The sequence below is a fragment of the Labrus mixtus genome, chromosome 14 (assembly GCF_963584025.1).
Source record: "Labrus mixtus chromosome 14, fLabMix1.1, whole genome shotgun sequence".
NCBI lineage: Eukaryota > Metazoa > Chordata > Actinopteri > Labriformes > Labridae > Labrus > Labrus mixtus.
The window spans coordinates 22,352,128-22,372,737 of NC_083625.1; the positions used below are offsets into that span (position 1 = coordinate 22,352,128).

Here is a 20,610-nt window from a genome sequence, read left to right on the forward strand (position 1 = left end):
AACAGCCCTTGAAGACGTTTCACCTCTCTCTGACTCTCATGTGGTCGTCCTTGATAATTAGCATGCTAATGATCCACAGAGGCCGATATGTCTCGCTCCGTCCTAAAGTTAGTTTAGAACTGAGGAAGCATTTCAGAGGAGGAGAGCTGAAACGTTTGAAAGTCCCGCTATCTTTGCATCAAGCCTCGATATCAAACGCAGACTTCATGATTTCATATGACAGATCGAAAGGATACAACACTGTCAGTTTGTTCCAATATCGTGCAGCCACAGCAAGCGGGGCTTAGGGAAGCGTTCGACCAACACACACACACACACACACACACGCATGCATGCAGAGGATTGGCTTAAAGGGTCAGCTGACCCCGCCCTCGCCTGCCCTCACAGCATGATGTGCTAATGAGTGAAAACTGTTATCTTTGCTAATGGAGTCTCGTCTCGATCCCCCTTCAGCGGCTCAGCGGTGCCGTCAGACAATGGGTTAAATCCCCGCCTCGTCCTGCTGACTTATTCAACAGACTTCATCAATAATTGAGTCAAGCTTTCAGGAGGAGTCCCTGTGGAGTGTGCGAGGAGGAGAGAGAGGGAAGGAGAGACGATGGTTGTGCTCTATAAATAAAACGCTGGTCGAGGTGACTGCAGGGCGTTACTTTACAAACCTTCACCCTCCATCCCTCCCGTGCTTTTACCCTGATGGTTAATGTCTGGGACGAGGAGAGGTGAGCTGAACATCTCCTCGCTGACTCTCCTCTGAAGGACACTTCCTGTTTCGGGCACTTAAAGAGCCCCGGTCACTTTGCTTCAGCATTTTGCAACCACATTAATTCTGTTTGTTGGGAGTCATTCACATATTTAGCATAGCTCACAAAGTGATTCAGACGTGTTAATGTAGTGGCAGCTCACGGAGCCTGAAGTGAAGATGATGGGAACAGGAAACTCTTTTCTTTTTTTTATATTTTACTTTCTGCTTTACACTCAGTTATTGAGCGACATGCACAGAGTAAGCCCAGAAACACACGTGTGGACATGCATTAGTGGAGAGATGTCAGAGTGAGGTGGGGGGGGGGGGGGGGGGCTGCTACATAGGGTGAGATTGAGCAAGGGCACCTTGGCAGTACTCAGGAGGTGACCTGGCACCCCTCTAGCAACCGGACCACTTCCATAGTTTGGTCTGGACCGGGACTTGAACTAGTGACTCTCCGGTTCCCAACAGTCCCCACAGTCTGAGCTACTGCCGCCCTCCCTGAAGAGGCACGGTGAGCCCACAACTTTCTAACACCAAAAACGCTGACTCCAGTGACGTCACTTAAGGCAGTGGTTCACATCCCTTAATCACATCACTCCCGTCCCTCAGCAGCTTCATCGATTTCCGGTCAAATATCGCATCGACTTCAAAATGATGCTCGTCACCTTTAAGGCCTCTTGACCTCAACACACCCACCCGCACTCTCAGGTCTTCTTCCTCCATTCAGCTCACTGCACCACCATGGGGTCCAGAGCCTTCAGTCGCTCCGCCCCACTCCCACCACACATCCGTAATACTGACTCTCCATTTTTAAGTCTCATCTCTAAACACATCTTTTTAAACTGGCATATTCAGTCTGATCATTCTCCATCCGGTCTCATGAATCCTCGACACAATGATTTCCTACATCAATCAATCATTATTTGTTATCACCAATTCATAACAAGTGTTATCTGGAGACGCTTTACTAAAGAGCATATGGGATGATATGCAGGACGGATTTCTCCTTTGCATTCCTCGCGTTCCTGTTGTCCACACTTCCTCGCCGCTGAGGTGGAGGTCGGAGCAGGACGTGCATGAATGAGGACGGCAGTGGTTGTGGGGACGACACAGTCCGATGGCGGCGGCTGGGCGTCAGGGACTTCAGGTTGTAGTACTTCCTGTAAATGTGTTTTGTTTTATCGATGTGTTGTTACTTTGTTTTTTTTATCTCTGCTTTGTAAGGCGCCTTTAAATAAAATATATTGTTATTATTATTATTATTATGAACTCGTCAATTCTCTTGAGGGACGTCTGCAAAACTTTCAGTTCATGAATCTCAATGAAGAGAACATGATGACCATCACCAGGAAGCAGCAAGCGCTCTAACGGTGTCACTTACTACTTCAGTAGGACGACGTCTCACCTCACTCTACAGTCTACTTCCTGTATTGCGACAAGGTTACTTTCAAGGTCGCTGCTTGGCACCAAACACAGGTCAGGCTTCTCGTGAACCTCCTGCCTCTGCTGTTTGAAAGGTTTGCAGCAAGTGAGTGATGATGATGAGGTTCCTCTCAGAGTTTTTGCCGTGTGGGAGGTTTTTCTTACCCCAACAGATTCATTATTATTAATCAGCTTCTAGCCTGTATCACTTCCTCATCGCCGGCAGCAGAGACAAAAGATGGATGTGTGATGCGAGTGTCGGTTGATGTTAGTTAACAGTGACAGTAAATAATAAGGAGAGAGAGAGAGAGAGAGGGACTATATGTACGCCCCAGTGTGTCAGTTTGACTTTTCACAGCTCAGACGGCACAGTCCAGACAACAGGAACATGTGGTCCCAGCAGGCCCCCGTCTCTGCCTGTGTGAGTGTGTTTGTCTGTGTGTGTGTGTGTGTGTGTGTCTGTGAGTGTGTGTGTGTCTGTGAGTGTGTGTGTGTGTGTGGCTGCAGGAGAGAAAGGTATACGGTCCTTAAGCTCCATATATCCGTCAAATCAAATTAATCAGACCCGCCCTAGTCCATCGAGACGCCTTAGACTGCATGAGCACTCAGCCGTGACAGACGCACACGGACACGAGCAGCACGTGCAGATGGAAACAAATATGCATTCAAAAAATGACCTACACATTTATGTTTGATGTGGACCATATAGCCCCGAGTCTTAATGTGCGCTACAGTTCATTTAAAATGATCATTCATCGTCCACGTGTTATAAATGCAACGTGAGGAAGCAGCCGTCTCACCACAGAGCGTCTACAGGCCATCACTGTACCAACACGTCAGCTCAGACATAAAAACATTCTCAACATGTTTCAGGTTTGTTGGTCAGAGTTTTGGCATCAAGCTTGAAATTCCTCTCTTGGAAAGCTTCTGACTCCTGCAAGTCCCCTAAAAATTCATGAGGGGGGCGAAAAGAGGAAAACGAATACTGACACGTTCTTATCTACAAGTCTATTTTAAGGTCTGCTTCCTGCAAACCTTCTGACCTCCATCAGTCAGAAGAGAGCAGGGACTTATAATCTACAGCCCCAGGACATTTATTTATAATGTTTAGGGGCGGAGTCAGTAGAAATGTTGGTAAACATTCAAACTGTCCCCTCCTCCTGGGCTCATCGCCCTCAGGAGCTCACGCCTCCTGCAGGACATAGTGTGTATGTTTACTGCTTGTACCTACACTGTGAGCTAATGCACGCTAGCTCAAGCTAACCGCCGGTGTTTGTCACCTGCCTGTCTAACAGGAAGTAGACCAACTCCACGTCCACGAGTAAAAGCCAACACAAGGTTCACCCTCATTTATCCACTTGGTGTTTCTCCTCACTGTGATTATATTTTCTCTTCTTTGCTGCTACGTCCACGTCCGTCATATTCACCGGTTTGAATGGTGTCCAATCTCTGAATTGTATCCACTCCTAAACTCACCTGCTGCGCTGTCATTGGCTGGAGGAAACACACCAGCTCCGCCCAGAAACGTCCCGAGTCAACCAGAACAAAGCAGAACTGTAAAATCCAGTCAGAGGACAGAGTCTCTGCAGACACAGTCACCACCACACGTGTATGGAGGCCCAGAAGGGAAGATGGAGCAGCTTCACTTTAAGAGAAGTCTGTATTTTATTTTGAAGGAAGAAGCTGCTGGCTCCATCTTTAATATATTTGTAATGCTGCTCGTTGTCTGTCAGAAACTCTGTTCATTGTGCTGCTGCCTGTCTGGACCAGAGAGGTTTTGAATCTTAACGAGGTTAAACAAAGACTAAATAATATAAAAAAGCTCTTCCAGATCCTGAAGGAGGCCTGTTGGGGTCACAGAGATGGACGTCCTGTGGTGAGGAGAACATTCTTAGCTGGATTAGAGGCATGTTTGTTTATGTGCTGCTCCGAGGAGACGAGCAGAGGGGAGAACATTGTGAAAGCGACAGAAAGTGAAGTTTCAGTTATGCAACATTCATAAGAACTGAAACAAAGCTGTGTAGTTTTATTGCATGAAAGAGATGAATATTCAGCCTGCAGTGGGCAGAGTGGTGCAGCAAACTAGACCTCCCTCACAGCGACCGGAGAGTCTTTGAAAGGATTTTTGAAGAGAACTGCAACCTCGATTTAAAATGTCTGCTGTATGTTTAATTTTTAAATACTTGTATTTGCACGATTCTTCTTCTTCTCAGCTGTGAATAGGAAAGACTTAGACTTAAGCTTAAGTAACAACAAAACTCATCCTACTAAAAATATCAGAGCTCATGTGTGTCAAGTCTGGCTTTGAAAATGGACAATGCAGTGAGAGTCACTCTTAAAGGTCACATTTTCTCCTCCTCTTCAACCAGTTTAAATAAGTCTCAGAGCTCCTCAAAACATGTGTGTGAAGTGTCTTCTTCTAAATCCACTCTGATCCTGTATATGATCATGTCTATAAACCCCTCTATTTCAGCCCTGCTCAGAACAGGCTGTTTCTGTGTCTGTACCTTTAAATATGTAAATGAGCTGTGTCTGACCACGCCCCCTCTCTGGAAGGGCTTGGGTGTCTCATGTTCCTCGCTCCATGTCCTATTGTTTACGGTGAGAAGGCAGACTCAGAGGGCAGAACAAACACCTAGCTGTGGGAGTGTCACCCACCTGGGGGAGGGGCTACTGCCCTTTGTGATGTCATGAAGGGAAAATCTATAGCTATAGCCTCTGTACATGGGGCGCTCGCAGAAACCACGAGGCTATCTGTGCCTCTCTCTTGAAGAGGAGATTCCTGGAGCGCTGGAGTCTAGCACCCACCAGAGAAGTCAGACACGTACAACGTCTTTAAATTACACATTCTTTTCACTCTGCGCTTTCAAAACTGTGCATCATGTGTAGCCGATATTTAAAACCTATTAAAAACGTATTCAGAGAAGTTTTGTCGTTCTCCTTGTGGGGAGTGGGTGGACGGCGATGTAGCGCCCTCTGTTGACCAGCCGTCACTGGTGTCATTCTTCATTTTTGTTGTTAAATACGTTTGTATTCGGTGTGAATGGGAAAGAAAAAAGAACGCTAGCTGCACAGAACAGAAGTAGAACAACACGCTTCATTTTTATTTTTATACACATGTAGTCACGTTTCGCGCCCTTGTGGGTGCACTGTACACGGCCAAGGGTTCCCCCTTTCTCCTTCTTTTGAAGACTTTAGTTGGCATTTTAGATTTTGCACGTTTGTAGAAGCACAGGAGACTTTGTGTGAGGTCTCTCTTAGCGAGAATAAAGACGAGAGCGGCACTGTCATCCTCTGCCAAAAATACAAATAGTGCCTTTCCTTTCTTCCTGCTCCGCTTTCCTTCCCTTTCCCTCCACCCACTCTCTCCCTCTCTCTCCCTCTCTCTCCCTCTTTATCTCTCTCTCTCCCTCTCCCCCTCTCTCTCTATCTCTCTCGCTCTACATTTTAGTACCAGTAAGAGGGATGGTTCACACTATTGTTCAGCTAGGTTTGGTGAGAGTAAACTGGTTAGCAGGAGTGGGAGGAGGTGTGTGTGTGTGTTTGCGTGTGTGTGTGTGTGTGGGGCCAGGGAAGCCACGCCTCCTCTGAGCTGATTCCAGTCATCAGAGGAATAATGAAGTGCACACAGCGCTGCCCGCCCGCTTGCCAGTGTGACATACTGTCACCGTTCTGGAGGACACGCGCTCTCACACACATTTACACACACACACCCGCAGCCTGCCTCCACACACATGCACACACACACTCGCACAGATTTGCATAGGAGTAGGGAAAAGCAGAGGAGCAGAAGGAGGGAACCAGACGTCTCTGATGGTGTCTTCTCTGTGTGACTGACCGGAGCTGCTCGTGGCTGCTGAGCAGAGACAACAATCACGACACTCTCGTACACACACACACACACACACACACACACACACACACACACACACACACACACACACACACACACACACACACACACACACACACACACACACACACACCTCTCCCCCGCAGCCACGGATTCTTGGATTAGTCCGCCCCGGTGTGGAGAGTGGGAGTCGCGGAGCGGAGCAGTCCAACATGGGGAACCAGGCGGGGAGGCAAGAAGAAACAGAGCCAGGTCTGCTTTTGTTTTCTTGTGTGTTTGTCTCAGCATCACTCGTCCCATCGTTTCTCCGTCCGCCGTTCAAGAGAGACGTACGCTTGCTTAATTCAATAGATGTGAGCTAATCTCCTGTCATGTCTGTGTGAGTAAATCTCAGACATGACGAGTCCTGACTAATGAGGACTGACAAAGATCCACGCCAACAGAGCGCCTGCTGAGTAAAATGCCCTGGAGTTAGAGAAGCTGTTTAGACGGGTTTGAGAGAAGCTTCCTGCTTCGCTCTCCTGTTTTTAGTTATGACTCCGTGTGTTGTCTGTCTCTGTTCTGCCCGTCCAGGTCTCAGTGTGTACAGTGTGTGCGTGTGTGTGTTTGCACCTGTGTGTGTGTGTGTGGAGTCAGGTGAGGGAAAGTGCTGAGTGAGATCGCTCTGACAGGAAGCGTGAGGGAAGCTGCCAGAGGAGTATGATGGTATCATCATCAGCCTCACGCTCACATCCCTCTGCTGCCTCCAGCTCTCTGCGCCTCCGTCAGATTTCCATTTCAAAGACCCTCTGAAGTGCACGCAGCAGCAACTTCACGCTCATCCAGAGACGACCCAGCCCGTCCTCATCTGTGTAACCTCATTTCTTAAACAAAACCAGCATTTGCATCTCGGACGCAGCGTATCATCGTATTGGTACATGAAGAGCTCGCTGTTTCCATCGCTGCATAATTTAAGGATTAACAGACCCGGGGCCGGCGGCTCTCTGGGGCTAAAAAGACAGACACGCTCAAACACACAGGAGTTTATTTTAATCTGAAGTGTCTCCTCATAGCAACAGCACATGGTCATGATGCAGCACAAACAACACAAAACGCTTTGTCATGGTTGACCTTTGTTTACTTTGGTCACTCCGTTTGTTTTATTTTGTTTTTGACTTCCTCGTATTTCACTGGAGCCTTGTCTGTAGTGTTTCCTGTTTTATTTTGAAGTCCTTCTCTTGTTTTACTTCCTTCCTTTTCCACGATTGCCCCTCACCAGTTTCACCAGTGTCTCGTTTGTCGCTCCTGCTCTGTTCAGTGTGTGTGTGTGTGTGTGTGTGTGTGTGTGTGTGTGTGTGTGTGTGTGTGTGTGTGTGTGTGTGTGTGTGTGTGTGTGTGTGTGTGTGTGTGTGTGTGTGTGTGTGTGTGTGTGTGTGTGTGTGTGTGTGCGTTACCTTCTCTGTCAGGAGTAGGCAGGTATGTTTTTAAAACAAAAAAAACAATCCTGACCTCCACACACGCTCAGTTCTCAAATAATCTTCATCAACATGAAATTGAATAAACTGTCACAGCTGTCATGAGCATGCCAAGTATCCCACCTCATGTTGGGCGACGTTGCCGGCGGGGTTTTTGTGGTGGAAGTGTCGTATGAAGCAGCAGTGACCTCCGTCGTTCCAATCAGGCGTCTCTGCTCGTCAACATAGTGGGAGAGTAACTGTGTGTTTGTGTGTGAGCGTGTAGAAAGTCCAGTTAGCGTCGTTAGCACCAGCGCTAGTTTGGTTACGTCTGCCATTGCTGTAATCTCATGTCAACTAAAGTGACAGCGTCGCACGATGACGTCACACGGAGGAGAAACCGGCGCACAGCGTGACATTCCTGCCTCTTCCGTGTTTTCCTCCGTGTGCCTCTCAGGGATCTGTTTTTCCCTTTTTGTTGGGAGTCCAAGAAGAAAGCTGTATTTATTTTGAGTTGTTTTGGTTTGAGTCTGCTCCTCCTCTGTGTGACACAGATTCGGTGTGAATGGTAACAAGCTGCTGCATGCTGAGAAACATCACTCCTACGTTTCCTCTGCGTGCGTGCACTCAGACACGGTGTGAATCAAACGACTGGAGAGGCTCAGCTTCCCTTCTTCATCCTCACTCATTACTCTCCTCTTACTAATAAACATAGAGCTTCTTGTTGATGAGTTTGACTGTCGGTACAGACAGCTATGGGCGGGGAACGCCAGCGTGTACGGTGAGAAATGAATCAGTGAAATGTTTGCTCAGCCAAAGAGAGAAAGCGCCTCTTACAGTCCTCCTGCGTTTAATCACTCACGTTCTTGTGGCTGTGAAAAGTATTTCAACTCAAACACGACTCCGTGGCCCTCGCTCCTCGCTCCTCAGCCTCGCTCCTACAGGAAGCTCCATTAGGAAATGAGCAATCAGCTGATTGGTTGAGCTGCTATTCTTCTAAATCCTCTCGTATGAACCTCTATATTTAATGAGAATCGATCATGGAATGCTGTGATATTTTATCAAGTTATAGATCTAAGAGCACCGAGACTCACGAGGGAAGGGCCCTTTTATCTTCTGTCGACATGATGTTTCAAATCTTCAGCTCTAAATGGAAACATGGGTCCAATATTTCTGATGCTTTAGTGAGCAGGGACACAGACAGTGGAAGTGTCTCCACATGATCTTAGCACGGAGTAGGTGAAACGAGGCGCTGAGGCTCAGCAGACGTTGGTCTACAAACGTTTCCACACACGCGCTCCTGAAGATCTCAGGACAGACGGCCTGCTCACATGTGCACCTCACAGCAGGAGACGCTCCCTGTCGGACTGGAAGGGGGGGGGGGAATGAAGCAGCTTCACTAGGTGCACAATGATGATAATAAAAAACAGAATCCTCAACAAACAACAACAAAGAAGAAGAAATGTCAGAGAAGGAGGATGAGAACAGAGTTTACAGTGGTTGTTGGCAATGGAGAGGAGGTGAGTTTTTAGGGATTTCTTGAAGGTGGAGAGTGAGGGGGGGGGGGGGTCTCTGATGGTTTTTGGGAGTGAGTTCCAGAGGCTGGGAGAGGCAATGGAGAAGGCCTTGTTTGCGTCAGCAGACCTGAGAGTGTCGGTGGAGGAGCTCAGACAGGTTGTGGAGGGATTTGTAGTTGAGGAGTTTGAAGTGGATACGCTGCAGGATGGGGGTGGGGGGGGGCAGTGGAGGTTATTAAGGACGGGGGTGATGTGGTCACAGGTGCAGGAGTGTGAGAAGGCGAGCTGCAGGATTATGGATATATTATTTTATAGTTTCTTGAGTGTTTGGACGATGAACCGTCGCAGTAGTCCAGTCTGGGTGAGTGAGGGTCTCAGCAGCTGAAAAAGGAGAGGGAAGGACGAAGGCGGGCAACGACCACACCGTTAGCTCGATGTTAACGTCATGACCACCACACGCTCGCTCGCTGAACGTTTTCTGCTGGGTTCGTACATCGGCTAACCCCGTCTTCACATGAAACATTTTAACTCGGGGTGGAAGATTCGTCTGCATTCAGCTCACCACAAAGATTCAGGAACGTTTTGTGTCTTGTGCTAAAACCCTTCAGGAAAGGTGTGAAGGTGAGAGACTCCTTCAGACGAGCCTGAAGCCGTTATCTCTGAAATGTTAAGCTGTGGAGGAAGCTGTCTGCTGCAGTGATAAGGAGACTGTGCAGCGAGCCCTCCAGGAGAGCAGCCAAGAGCCGAGTCTGCGGTCAGCACGCTGTCAGCTGCTGATGAATAGTCACTGAGATATTGTCCAATAACAGCGGGGCTATTTTCAGAGCTGCGACTCAGTCAGATGTACCCGTTGGGCCAAGAATCTAAAGGAAGCAGAATCATGTTTGTTCAATGAGGTCAAAAAAAGAAAAGGCAAATATCTTGACTCGCACATGGTCAAAAAAGGATATTTCACACACGAGAGGTTTGATCAGGATGCTGGGAGGGCGGGGTCACGTGTGGAGACGGTGCCAAACACTAAAGCAGTGGTGGAGGATTTTAATGTAGCAGAGCGGGTGTTGTCACTGGAACAACATTGTTCTTCGTTCACACTCAGCTCACCAGCAGCACGCTGGAAGAGTTTTATTTTTACTCTTTTCTGCTCAGACATCCATCACTAAGTACCTCGAGTCTCAACAGAGTGTTTGCATAATTACATGTGGATTAAAATGGCCGTCGCCACAGATGTTCTCGCCTCTTCTTAGTGTGGTAGTCAAGACCAAGACATACCGTTACCGCCATAGAGAGCAGAGAGCTCCGAGATGAGACCAGGACATTTAGGGATTGAGACCGAGACATGACCAGGACCATGAATATCTCTGAAAAATCCTCATCTTGTGTGCAGGGGCCGTGTCACTCACTACGATCCGTAACACCGTAAAGGTTGCGGCCGTAACCGGGGGATAAAAATCTAACTACAAGTTAATTTATTTGTTCTTTTAGAAAGGGCTATTTGCCTTCTAATCACAGCGATGACGAGGAAAATCCGGAATCTGCCCAGTCTGAGACCGAGACCTTCAAAAGTGGTCTAGAGATTTGGACTACTCCAACACTACCTCTTCTACCTGGTGGAGCTCCTGCCTCAGCTGTGTGAGAGTGAACACAGACTGCTTCAGTTCAGAGAGAGACAATAAATGCCTTCTTGGTCTCTGATTGGTTGATCAAGTTCGGTGACCTCACTTAACCCAGGACACAGCTTCTCCAAACATCAGCATTAGCAGAGCCGAGTGACAGAGAGCAGGGATTCAGCATGAGGAAGCAAGCTGGGACACGGAGAGAGGAAGTCACAGCAGTCACACTTTCCATGGCAGCTAGCGGTTTGTACAGTAAACACACCAGCCTTTAAACTCGGCGTTCTGTTTGCAGAAGGAGGTGTGTGCTCAGATGTCCTGCGATAGTGTCAAATGGAAGAACGGCCCTGTCATAAGAGCCCGCAGGTCTGACATCACTAAGATCAGGAACTGAACGACTAGAGGAGTGTGTCTGAATCTGACACACTTTGTTTGTTTCAGTGAACACAGAACTGAACTTTCTGTCAGCAGCTGGCTGTGTTTCTAAATGTGTAGGTCATGCTGTTGTTGAGCGTTCAAAACATCACTCTTTATGTCAGTTGGGGAACAGGGTGTGTCGTCTTGTTGCTAATGAGTCTTTGACGGCGTTCACAAACTTCCTGATATTTCCAGGCTGAGCGTCATGTGTGAACGCAACCAGCTGAATGTTTCTCTCTTCACCCGGAGTTTCTCCTCCAGCCTCCTCGTATTTATTCTGCAGAAAGTCAGAGTGAGCTGATGTGAGAACTCAGCAGGATATAATCAGGAGAATTCACCTGGAGCGAGTGGGAGGGGGTGGTGATGTTTATTCTCTGTGATCGCTGCACGACCATAGACTGTCTGCACGCCACCTCTACCATCTCTGTGCTCTAATGAACCTGCTGCATTATGTTTCCTGTTCTCCAGTATGTTCTTCTCCACTCTTTAGTTCAGATTGAGATTCTGTTCAACTACATGTAGCATTGATAGAAAGACACATATTCTCATTATAGTGTCGTTCAGAGGACTCTTACCTCAGGAGACCCTCTGCCCCCCCCTCCCATCTGACAGGGATAGTCTCCCTCTGTGAGGTGCAATCTGTGAACAACCAGGTCAGGAGGATTTCAGGGGCGCTCCTCCTGAAAGTGGTGTCGCACATTCACTAATTTCCCTCTCGTGAGGACTGAATTGTACTTAAAAACATAAATGTTTATTTAGGCCCTCTTTGAATCAAGCCTTTGTGTCGAGCGTTGCTCTTCTGTCTGTTGTGCTTTCAGCCGTCGTCAGTTCAGAGGGAGAGCCAGTTTGAGATTAAGGTCCGCCTTTTTTTGGTCCTTTTTCTAATCCTCGCTGCGTAATCTTTCAATACATTCTGTATTTTAATATGTTTTATTCGGCCGATTCAGGACAAAAAGAAATCACTCAAAGCTTCAAACATCTTGTGACATTTATGCTGAAGGTTTAAAAGAGGGCTTTACAACACTCATCATAACCTGTAACCATCACACACGCTGATCCTGTAAACATGCAATCATGTCAAATGCTGTATTATTATTATCATTATTCCCTCGGTGAGTTCTCCACGTTGTGCCTGAAGAAATCACTCTCAGCTGGTCGACTCACTCTCTCAGCTGGTCGACTCTCTCTCAGCCGGCCGGTTCTGGTTCTCTCTCTGTCAGCTGGCCGGCTCTTGCTCTCGGTCCCTGCTGTTGGATCTCTCTCTGTAGGTTATTGGCTACACATCGTACAGCAGAGAGGACCCACATAAGGAGGTCGTGTTAAAAGTCCTGGCAGGCAGGCTGGTCCAAATGATTCAAGGACCCGGGCCAGCTGGTCCTCTGTGGTTTGTCATGCTGATCCTTCATGTAGAGTTGGGTGGTGTATCAGGTTTTTATGAAGTATCAATATATCTTCAGACGAGGTATAGCGTAAGACAATATCGTTATATTTATATCGATGCTGACAGCTGTTTTATTTTGCTAAGTTACTCCTCCAGCTCAGGTGCAAAGACTGTTTGTACACTTTCAGAAAATCTCTGAAGCTTGATGATATACTGTAGTGGATCTGATTTACACACACACACACACACACACACACACACACACACACACACACACACACACACACTGATCCTCTTGCAATGTGTTGCTGTTCAAAACAGTTCATAGTTGCCTCTGTGGTTTGAAAAGCAGGCTTGAGATCAGCTTGATGTGACATTTCACTGGAGATATCTTTATTACAAAGTCAGGTATAAATCGATGGAGAATAGTTGGATTAGTGAAGGTGCATACCATCCTCTACAGGCGGTGCTGTGGTGAATGTCCGTGGCACGTTGATGTGAAGCAGCTCAGCGGTCGGCCTAATCTCTGCTCCGTCACCGTGGCCGTCATGGAGCTTCTGTTCTGAATGTCTTCCGATCCAGTAAGAGGAAAGGAATGCATGTGAGTCTGTGGGGCGCCTGTTGACCTATTCCATGACCTGTCAGATGGACAACAGGAAGGCCTGAAACACCGACCCAACGTGTCTATCTCTCCTCTCCACTTCCACCTTACTGTAAATCTGCCCGCCACATTTCCTGGACGGGGAAGACGGACGACTGGCAGCCAGAGATTTCCATTCAGAGTGACGAGGGCCGGTGCGTCATTTGAGCTGCCAACTCTCTGACCACCTCACCACCTGCAGACATGAATTCATTCAGCCTCCTCTCCAGTGACCCCTCTGTTCTGTTAATTGGAGACACTGTGCACTTTGCTCACTGTGTACTCTGTCACCTCTCGGCTGGCACGCTGGCAGGATGGCTGCAGTTAACTGGCTGCTGCTGGACCGAGTCCAGCCACACGACTCTGGCTGGGATCTGAAAGCTTATCTTCATTAGAGAGAAAGAAGACGGCACAATGGCTCACTGTGGTCGAGGAGCGGGCTTGCCATGAAATAACTGGATGCCTTTGGGTGACTGGAAGTCAATCAGCTGAATTAATTTAAATAATTAGATCACAACACATTCATGAGTCCAGTCTGAGGGAGGGTCTGCCCTCAAGTCTGTTCTTTAAACTACTGTCGAAACCAAGCCCCCAGGAAGTGCGATGACCGTTGAAGCCAGTTTTACATAGTGGCTGAAGCTGGTATTGCAGAGTCATGTCATGCCATTGGACCCAAAAGGACTTTCCCCCATCAGCTTACATCGGGAAAGAGACGTCTAAAAATGAATGGATAATTTCTTTCAGGTACATCAACTTCCTGATATGAACGTTCAAAAAAATCTTTTAAATCTATGGGCGCAGTAACGCTGAAGAAGACTTTTTTTTTGCTTTATGCACCACTGAGCTGCTTTCAAATGAAACAAACAGGGCTCCACCTCCAGCACTGTATCATTCTATAACACATCCACTGTCCTAAAGAATGACTAATCCTGAGACGGTAAATGTAAACGTCTTCACTGGGAACCATTGCCCTCTCTTCCTCTTAACAGTTTTTGCACTTCCGTATCAATAAGAGCCTGTCTCTTTGGACTGCATGAGGATTTATCTCCTCCAAGCGGCACAAAGCTCCCTGGCGGGCTGTTAACTTCCCATTCCACTTCTGTTCACAGATAAGAGTGACTCTCAGAGGAAGCTATAAATGGACCTGGACCTTCAAAGAGAACACTAATGCTAATCCTAGACCACCTTGCTCTTCAATATTTGAGTTTAGATTTTTACAAAAGCGTGCTTCTAGGAGCAGATACTTCACAGCACCATAATAAACTAGATTTGATACGATGTACACACAAGGATGTTTTACACTTCTGAAGGCGCCATCAGAGGAAGATCCTTTACTCAGTCAGTCAGCGGGGGAAGACCATTGTTACCAGAGTCCCACCCATTGTCACCAGAGTCCCACCCACTGTTACCAAAGTCCCACCCATTGTCACCAGAGTGTGAAGACAGTCTATGGTCGTGCAGCGATCACCGGGAATAAACCACCACCACCATCACCACCCCCTCCCACTCGCTCCAGGTGAATTCTCCTGATTATATCCTGCTGCGTTCTCACATCAGCTCACTCTGAAATCAGGAGTTTTCTGCAGGTGTGACAGCACTTATAGTTTCAGAGTAGAATCTAATCTCAGCTCTTTCTCTCAGGTAAAGCTTTGCCTTCAGCTGGCTCTCCCACAGTGGACACTTGAGGAAGTAAAGATTTGAATAATAAACTCTCTGCAGCGTCTGTATTGGTCTTGGACACTTGTTATTAACTGAGGTGGTATTTTTTCATCTCCCAGGCAGCGTGTTCAGACTCGCTGATACACTCAGTGTCGGGCAGTATCAACTCAATACAACAATATTGTTGAGGATCAAATATCGTTTGAACAGCCAACATTTGGAACGGGCATTTTTAAAATCTTTCTCTCTGGGAGTCTGACACTTCTAATCTTTACTCCCTTCCCCTCGATGTCGACCATCAGTCGTTCTCTTTGACCGCATTTACACAAACCCAGGAGCCGATGTTACTGGGCAGGCATTCTGGGAGATTTCTCATAACACTTCACCCTACCCCTCCAGTCCAACAAGAATCAGGACACCCTGCCGCTGGACGTAAACGTGCAAAATGTAGGGGTAGGGCTAAGTGGTAGGGTCAAGGGGTGTACTGGGACTGAGCGTTGATACATGCGTCTGTTTCTGCAACATCACTAAACTGCAGAAATATTTGAAATGATGCTGACTAAATGCATAAAGTTCATCCTCTGTTACAGACGTAAGAATACAGTCTGCAAACTTTCTTCATTTCTAACCGCCTGACGCTGTCTTCTAGTGGCTCTTTAACCCTTTAGTCGTGCATGTGCCGACTCCTGGCATCCACTGTGGTGTCGTTTGTCTGTGCACATCAAGCAGCTGTGGTGATGTCATGGTGAAAGAGGTGGCCGATCTAAAGATGATCGAGTTCATGTGCTCCATCTGGGTTTTATTCTGTCAGAGGACAGAAGAGAATATGAAGGAACAGCCAATGAAAGACTGTCCCACTGCTGGCATCACTCAGCCTCACGGGAAACGACCGATTTTAATCACATCAGACGGCTCTCTCTCTCTCTCTCTCTCTCTCTCTCTCTCTCTCTCTCTCTCTCTCTCTCTCTCTCTCTCTCTCTCTCTCTCTCTTTACTAACTTTAATGAGAGTATTACTGGTGCATATAAAAGAGGTGTGAGCTGTGAGGTATCCCGTCCTCTCCCTGTCTGGACGCTGCTTCTTGCAGTGCTCACAGTAAATAGTCGTTTATAACGCACAGAGCTCATGTTGTGTTAACCTCTTCCATGTGACGGTACATAATTTGGGAGTGCATGCTGTCCTCATTCTGTCACTCACGGATTCACCGTCTGTGAAGCGCAGACACACTAAAGTGACTGTAGATCTGTGCGGGCACGTGGGGGTCTTTTTCAAGTGCAGGTGAGTCCAGTGGTGCGCTCATCTTACTGAGTGACGGACGGAGGAAGTGTGCTGTTTGTTAACGCCTCCCCTTCAGTGTGAAACGCTTGCAGTTGCTTTTTAACTGACAGCGTTATCTCGGTGACATTCAGAACAGACACAGCTGCTCCCGTTCCTTTTCAAAGTCCCCCCTCTCAAGAATCTCAAACTGAAGCTCCGATCTTAAAGAGCTGATATTTGTTTCAGATCTATATATTCATGTTCTGCCTTCACCTCTCCGCCTCAAGCCCTTCACTCTTTCCAACACAGCTGCACACTCTGGGAATGTTAAACGGCTTTGTGCCCCAGAAATGGTGCCAGTGTTGGCAGTGAGTTGATTCAATAAGAGGATAGTCTATCAATGGCTGAGTACTTAAAGAACCCACAGGGGTATAGGATTTCCATCCCGAACCAGGCTGTTTGTGTTTGTGTATGTGTGTATGAGTGTGTCCCGTGTAGCTCAGGGTGATGATGCTCCGTCTATCTCAGCACACAGGCTGTCTGTGTGTGTGTGTGTGTGTGTGTGTGTGTGTGTGTGTGTGTGTGTGTGTGCATGTGAGGGACAGAGCCGTCTTTGTCAGTGCACTGCTTAAGCCTCTTTGTGCCTGAACGCTCCACGTGCACAGGGACCTTTGTCATGGTTTGAAACAAACAAGCCCCTTGTGTCTGCATGGCTGTTTGCTGATGATCAGAAAACAAACAATACAACGTTGTCAGGCGGCGCCCTGCTCTCGCCGGGCATCAGTAAATACTCTTCATATTTGAGAGAGGGCTGGAAAAGGCTGGTGCCTGCGACCCATGCTGATGCCTTCTGAAATGCCACAGCTAAGCTCTGCTGAGCGATGAATGACCACTGACACCAACAGACACACTGTGCCAGGCGGATGATCTGCTATCCAAACAGAGAACAATAAATGAACAGCGAGCAGCGACATGAAACTGCTGAGTAACACGAGCATCTGAATGAGGCACGCTGTCTATTCAGTTAGATAGGGCTGTGAATCTATCAATGCCTCTACATTCAATTATATCCTGGGGCTCACGATTCAAAAAACGATTCTATTTGATACAAACGGGTGCTTAAACACAACTGTTGATTTTAATTCATATATTTCTCTGATGCTTTCTTTGTTTTGGGAAAGTTTGCAGACAAAGGAGCAGATTATTTTATTTCTCCCATGTTTAATGTTATGACCTTTTCACTTATCTACTGCGAAGTCAAGAAAACAAGGTCATGGATAATACTCGTATTTACTGAACCTTGTTTGTGTTGCAGGTGCACAAACAGCAAAGAAGTCTGGTATCCCAGCTCCTCGAGAAATCCCTTGCACTATAACAAGAGACCGCACGTCTCTGAGGGAGCAGCTGAGGAGCTCCAGCACTAAGAGGATGGTTTCCAGTGCCAGCACTTCCAGCCTCTCCACCCTGGCAAAGCAGACACGTGCATCAACAAAGTCCCGGGCAGATGCAGAGGGCCAAGAAAGGGGCCTCTTGGAGTGTCAGGTGAAAGAGCTGCTGGCCGAGGCCAAGGCTAAAGACTTAGCGATCAGCAACCTGAGGATGGAGTTACAGCGCTGCAAAGGTAGAGCCTCCACTGCTTCCCCTTCTACTTCACCCAGCTCTGTCTCGTGGCAAGAGCCTTCTGCTGACAGAGAGCAGGGGCAGGTGGCAGAGGCGCTCGTGCTGGTTGGGGAGTTGAGGGAGAAGAACGGGAAGTTTCAGAGAGAGCTCGCAGCGCTGAGGGAGGAGAACCAGGTGCTGAAGGAGAAACTGCTCAGCGTGGAGGCCTCTCCTCTCTCCTGCACAAACACAGGCAGTCCCTCCAAACTGTTGGTTAATGGCCTGCCCTCAGACTCCAACTCCTCTGCTACCCAACAGGACAGTCTCACTTCAACTGTCAGCCCTCTCAAAATGTCGGCCTCCTCCGACTCAGATGTCACCAAAGACTCGCCATCACCCGACTCCTCCGAGTTTGAGAAGATCCCATCACGTTCAGAATCGGTGAGCAGCGGTGTGAGTGGTGAGGCCAATGTGGCAGGGAGAGTCACCAATGCCAGGGGGTCGGATGTTTCAGTAAAAAGCCTGACGGAACAGATTCACAAGATGGAGGAAAGCCACCACAGCACAGCTGAGGAGCTGCAGGCAACTCTGCAGGAGCTGGCTGACCAGCAACAAGTGGTGCAGGAGCTGACGGCTGAGAATGAGCGCCTGGCAGAGGCCAAGCGTCTCCTGCAGGCCTCACTTCAACAGCAGAGAGAGCGTGTTGAAGTGATGACCCAGAAAAATGAGGCACTGGCTGGTCGGCTTCAGGAGCAAGCCCAGGCTCAGGCCCAGAGGGAGGAGGAGCTCGGAAGCCAAGGGCCTCGTCTGGCCGAGCTGGAGCAGAGGTACGCCGAGCAGATCGAGAGCTCGCGATTCGAACGGGAGAAGCTGGTGGACATCCAGCAGCAACTGACCGGCAGCCTGCGGGATCTGGAGGGGGAGCACCAGGAGGCCCAGGGCCAGGTGCGCTGTCTCAGGGAAGAGATGGACAGGCTGCAGGCCCAGCTGGACGGGGAGCTGGAGGCCCGGGGTCAAGCAGCACAGGCCGCGGAGGAGCAAAAGGCAACAGCAGACTCTCTCAGACTGGAAAACAGCAGGCTGAAGGCACAGGTGGACATAGAGAGGCAAAAAGTGTCTGAGCTGAAGGCCATGCAGAGTGCCAGTGACACCACTGAGGTGCAAAACCTGCTGAAAACAGCCCACGCTGAGAGAGACAGGCTGGAGATGGAGCTGACCGAGCTGAGGCAGGAGCTGCTACAGGCCCAGGCCGCCACTGAGCATGTGCGAGCAACAATGTCCAAGGTAGGAGGGGGTGTGACATCCAGGGATCTATTTTCTGTTAGAGAATGTGTGTGTGTGTGTGTGTGTGTGTGTGTGTGTGTGTGTGTGTGTGTGTGTGTGTGTGTGTGTGTGTGTGTGTGTGTGTGTGTGTGTGTGTGTGTGTGTGTGTGTGTGTGTGTGTGTGTGTGTGTGTGTGTGTGTGTGTGTAAAGTCCAGGACCTGACTAATAATATGAGACTGGCTGTGATTCTTCAAACGTCCTGAGCTCATTGGTTGAGCGGAGTTTGACAAAGCGATCAGGAATGCTCTAATAGAACGACCTCTTACTGTAAACTGTGAAAGCAGCCGAAGCGCTCCACTCGTCATTTCTGTTGCAATAGATCATAAATAGATCTGAACCAACCTCACAACTAGTAATGTTTCGAATATGTAGGTGAAACGGGCCGATATGACATAAACGATACCTCCTGACTCCGTCCCCTCCTGTCACCACGAGGACAAATACTTACCCCGATAGTTCAAACGTGACCATTAATCAGACGTCACAGCTGGTATTGGGCACCACAGAACATGAACTCATACTCTCTCTGATTACTTTCATATGTGTCTCAGTTGTCCGTTCGGTTTTCCCCTCAGAAACCACAAACAGCAGAGAGGCGGAGGCGTTGTGGCTTTGTGGGCATGTTGGTGGTTATTGAGTCCAAAGTGAGGCGTGTCACCATCGGCCTGTCCGACCACGACTGCAGCGCCATCAGCAGGGTGGTTCACCGGTATTTGACCCTCTATGACTCACACTCCTGTGCTCTATCACATGACTGTGAGGGAGAGGCCACTTCAGAGCTTCACTAACAAACATCCTTCTAATCACTCCGAGTCACGAGGTGTCACAACGACTTCATTTACTGAGCTGCTCACGGAGGTCGGATTCACAGCGTCCTCATTAAAGATCACAACCATCATCAGTGAAGTCTGACTCTACCTACACTCAGGCTTCCCTGACTGGGGTGGCCTAGCCGGGGGTGCAGGGGTGGCCTGAATTTTTTTTAACCCTTTCTATCCCCATTTATGATGCTAAAATTAGTTAGTAACACAGTTTGGCAACATCTCCACCTTCTTAGTTTGATTCTTTGAGGATTTAAGTCACAGTTTAAAGTGTTTTAGAAAATGCGCATGACAACGCGCACACGGTCTAACCTGCATAAATACATTTACTATCAATGTTTCTGTACCCATACAAAGCTAATAAATGCTTTGCTATTTAGACAGAATGCAAAAGTTGTCTTGCAAATTTTTATGGATGAATTCCTTCCCAAAGCAGCGGTCTGATGAGATTTAAAAAAAAAAGAATTTAATTTGATAAACTTCATTCATCCCTGAGAGAAATTCTGGTTTTACAATCTGTTATCACACACATAGACCCCAATCACACACACGCACAAACAGGACCTGTGGATAGCATTAGTGCTACACACTGCTAAGCAGGGAGTGCACCAGAGCGGTTGAGGGTTTGGTGCCTTGCTCAAGGGCACCTCGGTAGTGCTCGGGAAGTGCTCTGGCACCTCTCCAGCTACCAGACCAACTTCCATATGGTCAGCATCTGGACTTGAACAAAGTTTTTATTTATTAATGAAAGTACTGACCAAAGAAAACATGCCAAGCTGACACGTAGACTACCTGCAGCCTGTTGTCCCGCCTCTATTTAGGTATATAGCCAATCATAGTTTGGGATTTTGTGGTGGCAACTGGGGTGGCCAGTCAGATTTCAAGAGGGGCCCATTTCCCCCTCTGGACACGCCCATGCCTACACTGCGGCCA

At 48.1% G+C, this 20,610-nt stretch overlaps 1 protein-coding gene across 3 annotated transcripts in view; it reads left to right on the top strand.

The window, feature by feature from the left end:
• specc1 (sperm antigen with calponin homology and coiled-coil domains 1) overlaps window positions 1–20,610 on the top strand; it is an 81,015-nt gene that overhangs the window by 19,506 nt on the left and 40,899 nt on the right. For 2 of the 3 annotated variants that reach the window (XM_061056211.1, XM_061056210.1), the window contains exon 4: window positions 17,249–18,816. In XM_061056211.1, coding sequence (XP_060912194.1) covers window positions 17,249–18,816 — 1,568 coding nt within the window. Of the gene's footprint in view, window positions 1–6,092; window positions 6,273–17,248; window positions 18,817–20,610 lie in introns of those variants that run through there. The other variant, XM_061056212.1, reaches the window with a different exon arrangement.